Source organism: Vanessa atalanta, chromosome 4 (genome assembly GCF_905147765.1).
Source record: "Vanessa atalanta chromosome 4, ilVanAtal1.2, whole genome shotgun sequence".
Classification (NCBI taxonomy): Eukaryota; Metazoa; Arthropoda; class Insecta; order Lepidoptera; family Nymphalidae; genus Vanessa; species Vanessa atalanta.
In genome coordinates, this window is record NC_061874.1 from 10,583,359 (window position 1) to 10,592,660 (window position 9,302).

The 9,302-nt window shown below is 30.2% G+C and overlaps 1 protein-coding gene across 1 annotated transcript; it reads left to right on the forward strand.

Moving 5' to 3' along the window:
- Positions 1-441: 441 nt before the first annotated feature.
- LOC125077694 (protein MAK16 homolog B) lies at positions 442-5,242 on the forward strand. Its single transcript, XM_047689697.1, has 8 exons — positions 442-582; positions 653-699; positions 783-926; positions 2,035-2,217; positions 2,833-2,962; positions 3,576-3,779; positions 4,478-4,549; positions 5,118-5,242. The coding sequence occupies exons 1-8, from the start codon at positions 568-570 to the stop codon at positions 5,217-5,219; spliced, it is 897 nt and encodes a 298-aa protein (XP_047545653.1). The 5' UTR covers positions 442-567; the 3' UTR covers positions 5,220-5,242.
- Positions 5,243-9,302: the final 4,060 nt, after the last annotated feature.

Here is a 9,302-nt window from a genome sequence, read left to right on the forward strand (position 1 = left end):
TTATTCTTAGTAGCAAAGAAAAGGAAGAATATTTTTTTTGAAAAGGGTTGTATGTTTTATACCAACTTCCGTTTAACCCAGTGTTATTTATACTGGGAGTTGATAAAACAAACTAAAATATATTGTAATGTACGTAGCGCTAATGAAATGACATATTAATTATTATACAAATTGACATATTTTTATCATTAAGCATTATAAAACAAACAGCAATGATTGATGAATAATTAAATAAAAATTAACCTTAAAAATAAATAGATGAACTGCGAAATTGCGAACTTAAACACACCCTTAGTTTTACTTCATTAAATTTATTGTATTCCACATTAAGTAACATTGTCTATGTTTAGACAAAATCCCAACGCCCATGCCAAGAGTCAACACAAACATTTATATTATACATTATACATTACATATTAAACGTCATTGTCACTGTGACATACCATATCGAAATCTATGACGGTATGTCACTTGTAAGTTTTTCGTTTATAACCCATCACACATGTGAAGTTTTATGAACATTAATATTCAAAGAATATATAAACTTAAATTTATCTTAAAAGAAAGATGCAGCACGATGATGTGAGTATTATTAAAACGAATTATGGCATAAGATTGAACTTTTAAACTAAACAACATGTTTTTTTTTTAGGTTGTATGGGCAATAATAAACAAAACACATTGTTCTCATAAAGTAACGTAAGTATTTTTTTTATAATTATTATGGTTTTTTAAGCATACCTTTATTCTTCGTTATTATTAATTATTTTTCATAATTACAGCACTAAAACTCAACAATTTTGTCGAAATGAATATAACCTCACAGGTTTGTGCAGTCGGTCGTCTTGTCCTCTCGCAAACAGTAAATATGCTACAATCAGAGAAGAGAACGGTATTATTTATTTGTACATGAAGACTGCTGAAAGGTTTGGTTTTAGTGACACATTCTACTACATAATATTGTATAACAAGAATAAAAACTTATTCATTTTGTTGATAGAAAGGCAAATAAGTATATTGATAATGATTAATTTGAACATAGGATGTTTTTATATAAATTGTGAGCATCCAATTTATATACAGTTGTCACACATTCAAATGACAATAGACAAATAAAAATTATTAGTGATATGTTTATGGTTTATGATGATTGTACAGTGTTCTTTGTATTAAAATATTATTAACAACAAGGACTTAAGATTTGATGCACTAAATTTTTTTCTTTATAATATATTATTTTCATATGATTTGACATTTTTTAATGAAGATCATAAGAGTATTTTTATTTTACAACCTACTCACTGTTTAAAATGTGAATTAATAAATATTGTATGGGTATATCATTTGGAATAATCTCACATTAGTAAATTGAAATGTGTAAAAATGTAATTTAACTCATACCCAGTAAGTATTAATCTTTTTTTTCACATTATGTTAGGTCTCGACACTATTTATTATTTTCTATCCAAGGGTTTATAAAGCACAATAATATCTCATAACAGTGAGTAGGACTGTGAGGTGAAATGTTTGTGTTATAAATATTTGCTTCTTAGTCACTTAATACAATTAATCCTTCATTACTGTTATTGTCATTATAATCATTATAAAAATCTGTGAATGTACTGTTTACTTAATAAATATCTGTAAAGTCTGGTTTATTAAATGCCAATAGTTGTTAAATGATATATGTCCTGTCATTTAAAAGTGTAGCAATTTAAATGTGATAAAAATGCCATGAATACATGACCTTAGTCCATACCAATCTAAGAAAAACCTTAGTTTTATGTATATCATGCAATTTGCTTTATACATTACTAACAGTTTTTGGTTAATATATGTGTATGGGTAACAAAATACTATTCCATTTAACTACTTACATTCACTATAATTTTACTTCTATTCTTTGCAAATTCATAATGTATATCATAAATGATTTAATGTGAAATGTCATTTACTTGTGGTTATAATATTCCTTCCTAACATTGTCCTTTGTTCTGATTTTTTATAAGTTAGTTTAATTTATTGCTTTTACAGGGTAATGTTTCCTGCTAAACAATGGGAAAAAGTCAAGCTGTCAAGAAATTTCGAAAAAGCTATTTATCAGATAAATGAGAATCTACTCTACTGGCCTGCATTTATAAAAGCAAAATGCAAACAAAGATTCGTCAAGATAACACAGTATTTGATAAGAATGAGAAAACTCAAATTAAGAAGAGTGTGAGTATGATATCAATTTTTCATTGATAATTTTGTAATTATTAATAATAATAATAAGAAAGGAAATACCATTATAATAAATTGATTTATGGCCGATTGTAAAAATTCTTAAAAAACTAAATTTATGAATACATTTTTTTGTGCTTTTTATCTAAATGTTAATAATTTATATTTTGATGTAAGTGATACTGCCTCATTTGTGCAGGACTTTTAGAAGCAAATACTTAAACACCTTGTTTTCTGTGTCTGACTGGATTATAAATAATCAAATATATATTTTTTCATTGAATAACTATGCATCAAAAGTTGAAAATTTTAAATAGATTTAAATGTTTTGTGTTGTAGTTGTTAGTATGGGCGCAAAATTTAATCATAAATCGGTATTGTATTTTTAAGTTTTGTGTACTGAAAATATTTACATGAAGCTTTTGCTGTCCAATTCCAATACATCCAATTTTTTTATTTATTTATGTTTTTAGTGTTAAATCAAATGTCCCTTTTCAATTGTAAGTTATTTATGAAAATTACTTACATTTGAATAAATAATCATTCTGGAAATTCAAGGTTTGCTTAAAACAACATTTGAATTAAATAATTGTAATTTATCTGTTCTAGGAAAGAGTTGGTTCCAATACAACGTAAGATAGAAAGACGTGAAAGAAGAAGGGAGGAGAAAGCACTAGTTGCTGCAAGAATAGACAATGCTATAGAGAAGCAGTTGTTAGATAGATTAAAGAAAGGGACTGTAAGTAATCTAATACAGTAATACCCGTGTGACACAAACAATGATCTTTTTTGTTACAATGTAGGTTTTTGCCTTTTTTATATGATTGCAGCTTCCAAAATCTTGGGTTCAAATCCTAGTTTGGATCAAAACACAATTTTTTTGTTTTCTGTTAAGATAGTCTTATAACAGCACCATATATGCAATTTGGAATTTGATAGATTACACTCCCTTGTTTAATGTGTCCTAACCAAAATCATTTAGGATTGTATCATCACTATAAAAGTTAATTGTGGCCTAGACTGCAACATGTTATTAGATTTCATCTGCCTTAAACACAATCAAAAGTGTTTAAGGCAAATAGGCCACCTAATGGTATTGGCACTATTTGAAATATAAAACATTCTTTGTATCACAATACACCACCAATCTCGGGTGCTAGTAAGTGCGGGTAAGATGTTATTTAATAAGACGGGCATACACAGAGCCCTACCACCAATTTTACAGACTAGATCTACATATTCCTTCCTATTTAAAATTTTGAATAAAAATTATATCTCAAATAAACAAATATTAAAAAAAAGTATAACAACAAATGAGGGTAACTTGATTATAAAGTTATTAACATTCACAGTACAATGACATCTACAACTTCCCGCAAATGGCTTTCGATGCAGCACTTAAAGCCGAGGAAGTTTCCTCGGAAAGCGAAAGTGAGAAATCAGATGAGGAAGATGTGGAAAGGGAAATGGAGCCTGAACTTGAAAAGGAACTGGAGAGAAATATTGAACGAGTTGATGAATTTGTTGAAGCTGACAGCGATATGGAGAGTGATGTGGTATGTTTTTTCAATCATATCAATAAGTTTTTATTTATGTGTAACTAGGGATGCATCCGATACCGATACCGATATATCGGCGATACAGCAGGTTTTCCGATATATTGGTATCGGCGATATTTTTCTAGCCGATACAACGATACTGTTCAAATTACATGTTTTAAAAAAGTAATGTAAACGCGCCTCTTGTTTTGTCATTTTCGTTGCAAACGAGATTATACTTTGTTTTTTAAACAAAAATTTGATTAATTTTTTTTTAGTTACTAACTCTTATTAATGAAACCTAATTACTGAGCTTAATAACCAATATTCACATTCCAAGTCTGTAACGTTTTATTTTAATATATTTTTTTATATAAAAACAATCAATCAACATGTCCACTTACATTTATTTTACCTTTATTCAAATTCGATAAGTGTATCGGTATCGCCGATATTTTTCTAAGAGTATCGATATCGGTATCGTATCGGAAAAAAGGCGTATCGATGCATCCCTGTGTGTAACATCTCTCTCACAATTTCCTACGTTGTTTGGGAGTGATTTCGTGAAAAGGGACGAATTTATATTTATTTACTTATATACTTACATTTTGTAATGTAATAAACATTTGTATTGTTAATGTGTTAATGAGAAACATTTACAAGTACAGTATTTTTAATTTGGCATAGTTATCATTTTCTTTTATATTTTTTTTTAGGAAAGCGATTCTGGTAGAAAAGAAAATGCAAATGTCGGAAGTGATTTCGAATCTGAAACATCTGATATTGAGGTGAGGAAAACAATGTTTCATGAACTTGTTTTGATTAAGTAAAGCCCCTAAATGTCCCACCATTGGATTAAGTTTTCCTCTTTTATGGTGAAATGGTCTTAGAAAATCACGATTGCGTCCGCCCTAACTTACTTTTAATAGCATTTTACAAACCGGTTAAATTCATTTATTAGACAAAAAAAATTCAGACTTTGATTACTTTAAACCGTTTTTTATTTCTTTAGAATAATAATAATTTATTGAAACATATTTTATCATGCTCAATGTTTATTAAACCTAGTGTTTTGGGAGTCAGTTTTACTTGCTTATTAAAACCACAAAAATAAAACCGAATAAAATTGGGCGCGACGCCTTGGTGACGGACCTTGCCTTAACATTGGTAGATGGATTCAATTATATTACTGCCATTTCTACTGATACATGCATATCCTTACGATTTTTCCCTTACTTAATTTTGTATGTAAATTAATTATTAAATTTGATGTATCCTTGAGCATTATAGTATATGTTAAATAAAATTATTCTGCCTTTCGTAAGTAAATATTAACCTTTTTCTTCCAATTTACAGGATATGTCAGTTAAGCTTCCGATCGCTAAGAAGCCTCGTGTAGAAATTGAGTATGAAACCGAGCCAGCGGCAACAGTTTCCAGAAAGAAAATAAAACAATGATGATTTTTAAACGTTTTATTATTCAAAAAATCCTTCCAGTACAATGAATTTGTGAATGAATTAAATCATTAAAATTCCATAAATATTATTCATTTCATTATATTTGTATGGAATGTATTTTTTTTTTCAAATAAATATTCATTTTTATATGACATATTAAGACTTATAAAAATATCCCTTTTTTTAAACGCGCATCATGCCATGATCGCTAAATAAAAATAAATTTGTAACATGTGTTTCAAAGAAAGTTTTTATCTAAACATTATCATTTATATCTATAAAAAGATCACTGTCTATATGTATAGTCAAATGGTCATGGCGACTGGTTGAACGTTATCGCAACTAATGTGCTACCGCCGCCACGCCACCGGACAGCGATGAAGAAATACATATGTACATGTGACAATTTTCATCGTGATCGAAACACACAGTAGACAATCTGATTTGGCGAGTAACATATAGGTATATGATTAATATTAACGTCTTCTTTTCCTTGCCCTGAATGGCTGACAAAAGTAAACACTTGTATTTTAATAAAGATTTTTTTCTTATTCATGACATATCAAACTATCTTAGTTTTGCATGAAGGTTCATGGTATTGTATGTTATATAATGAAATGATGATCGTCAAAGATGACAAATATTTTTATAAAGATAAGTTAAAAAGAGCGTCGTAATCAATAAAAATGTCAAAGTTCAAAACTGCCTGGTTAAACGTAAAACTTTTCAAGTACCAAATTTTGACGACCTCCGTGGTCGAGTAGTGTGTACACCGGTTTTCATGGGTACGCCACTCTGAGGTCCCGGGTTCGATTCCTGGCCGAGTCGATGTAGAAAAAGTTCATTAGTTTTCTACGTTGTCTTGGGTCTGGGTGTTTGTGGTACCGTCGTTACTTCTGATTTCCGTAACACAAGTGCTTTAGCTACTTACATTGGGATCAGAGTAATGTATGTGATGTTGTCCAATATTTTATTTACCAAATTACTGAACTAATGATAAAGTAAATACAAATACATTGTAAACTGTAGACGTAATCGTAGATGCTATGTTTACTGCTGATCACAGATAAATTTAATAATAACACTGGTATAAATATAAAATATTATAAGAAAATAATTTACAGCCAATTGAATGATATTATGAATTTCGATTAACAAAAATCAAAATATACTTTCTTCAAGAAGGCTCACACCAAGCACTTTTGAATACACCAATATTTACTAAAAATACGTGTTCTAAGATATGTAGAATTTACCGAGAAGACTGTCAAGTGAATTTGTTATTCTTTTCTACATATGATGATGTCGTCTTAACTAATTTCAGCTTCGGCCAATCTCAAGGGACACCAGCCAACTGAGTTAGACATATTATAGTTCACGAGCGTGTGCGCAAACATCGACGCACTCTCTGTTCCCTCAATCATAATCCAATGGGGAACGCGTGCATCTTAACCGATGAATTCGGGTTCAAACCCAGGCAGGCACCACTGAAATTTCATGTGCTTAATTTGTGTTTATAATTTATCTCGTGCTCGGCGGTGAAGGAAAACATCGTGAGGAAACCTGCATGTGTCTAATTTCAAACGGAATTCTGCCACATGTGTATTCCGCCAACCCGCATTGGAGCAGCGTGGTGGAATATGCTCCAAACCTTCTCCTCAAGGGAGAGTAGGCCTTTATCCCAGCAGTGGGACATGTACGGGCTGCTAATGGGTTTATCCGACACGACTGGAAAGAGTTCCGAGGCATGGAAGTGAAATACACTTTCAACTTCCAGCTTCCACTTTTTATGTTTAATTACGTTTAAATTTTTAAATAAATCCAATTTTTTATCGACCCGACCTGGGTTTTAAAACCAAGTCCTCGAGAATTGTGGCAACAAGATAGTCAAATTCTACATATAATATGTATGGTATTCAAATGAATAACAACAAATACTAATACCACGGTTTTTAGTATCTGGTATTGAATAATGTCTGATTTATCACATATTTTTTTTGTGACAAATTTAAAAATATCTGTTTTTGTTACAAAGTCAATAATAAGTACTTTAAAGTATGTTTAATACTATTCTTAATCTAATAGAAGTTAGTTTGATTATTGAATATGAATAGGCATCTTTGATTGGAAATCAGAAGCTAGTGAAGGGTGACACTTTGTTCGCGACTTAATTACACTCACTCGTTAATTAAGAAAGTTATTCTATTCGAATCTGAATCGATACCCTGGAGAACGCCCATTGCGTTCTTCGACGTATTCCAGTTTACTTAAGACGTAATTAAATTCTATACAATACATTCTATAGTTCTGTTAAGTAAATGTATACTTAGTATGTTTTATTTACCAAAACTATAACTACTGTTATATAATTTTTGTGAAGTAATTTCGAATGAGCAAATTTTGTTTAAATTTTTCGAATCGAGTATCATGTGGGTTAAAAAATCAAATATCTAAAATAATATTCTTTATTCAAGAAGCTAATAAAAGAACTTTTGAATCGTCTTGTTACAGTGTTGAATTATATGTAAAGTTACACCTTAGGCAAATTGTTCCGAAGGCGTCCTCTCCTTATTTTTGAAGCTGTTGGATTTTGCTTGATGTACAAAATATTTCGACACATAGGTTTCTTTTACTACCGAGCACTAGATGAATTAAAACTCGGGTAGAGGACAGATTGTAAAATAAATGTTCGCAGAGGTACAACAATCATAAATAGCGAATATGTAATACTATACTACATATAAATAAAAAAAAAATAATACACACAATATTTATGTAGTTATGTGTACTTATACGAGATATGTAGGTATATGTAAACATACTCCAAATACACCGACAGTAAATCAATGGAGATGACAAATACAAAAAAGGGAATCAGCTAATGTAATTGGAATATTTAGTATAACATTTTATTACTAATTTTGAAAAGTTAATCATTCTCCATTAGGTCACTTACCTTACTTTTTAAGTAAAGCACGAGATAAAACGAGTATTTTATTCTTACCACAAGATGTGTTCAAATCCAACGTTTGTTTGTTTCACAGGAACATAAAGCATTCTGAATCGGTGTGTGGTCCTCCGGGGAGACATTAGAGAGAATGGGGCGTATACGTGAAAGTAATATATAATTACAAACTTTGTATTTACTTTTACTACAACGAAGCTAAAAAGGATGTAGAACAGAATTTTTCAACTTTAAATATTGCACATGTGAACACGAAATATCTGATTGTTTATAAAGTTACAAGGTACCTAATCTATAGATAACGATCAACGTCTCATTTCATCTCCTCTGAAACTAGAGCAGTTTTTAAGTTATTTTTTTACTTATGTTACCACAACACCTCAAGCCTCCAAGGGGTCAGGATTGACTAGCCACTTTCTTATCTCTGGGTGGCTCGTATACGTTGAGCGATTGGGGCTTTGTTGACACAAAAAGCCTTTCCAATTTCAATGAGATAAAACGGGGTACCAATTTTTTATTTACATGATGGGTTTTTTGAGTTATATGTATGTCTGAAGAAAAAACCAAACGACATAATATCAAAGAACCAACTTGTTTTTTGTTCAAACACAGGAGCCGTAAAAGTAACGCTTATGATAATACATCATACTCTGACATCGTCCGAAGGAAATGCCGGCGTGGCCATCGGAAATTACACTTTTAATCTGCCAGTCCCCGACACATGTTACAGCTCTTATAAATTAAGCTTAGTGAGAAAAATTCGCTGCTATTAAACGATATTGTCAGTTATTTTTTCGTTCTTTTGTTTTTTAGGCTTAGGTACCTATTTTATTAAATTCAAATATCTTTGATAGATTCTACGATGTATAACTTCTCAATTCATATAAAGCTTAATATATATGAATAAATAAGATAAATTATCACAAGTAAGTTGTTGTTGCTAATGATTGTTAAGTCATAAATAATAATTATAATATCCTTTTTTGTTATCAAAGATTGTTTGTCATCCTATTGTATTGATATTTTTTGTTTAAAATTTATTCTCACAGATTCTATTAAATGTTTGAGTGTAGTGTTTAGTTACCTTTGTTAACATGTAAGTTGTAAAATGTAAATAC

Coding starts and splice junctions, on each gene's coding strand:
- LOC125077694 (XM_047689697.1), top strand. Junction 927..2,034: donor TACATGAAGACTGCTGAAAG/GTTTGGTTTTAG, acceptor TTGCTTTTACAG/GGTAATGTTTCCTGCTAAAC. Junction 3,780..4,477: donor GCGATATGGAGAGTGATGTG/GTATGTTTTTTC, acceptor ATTTTTTTTTAG/GAAAGCGATTCTGGTAGAAA.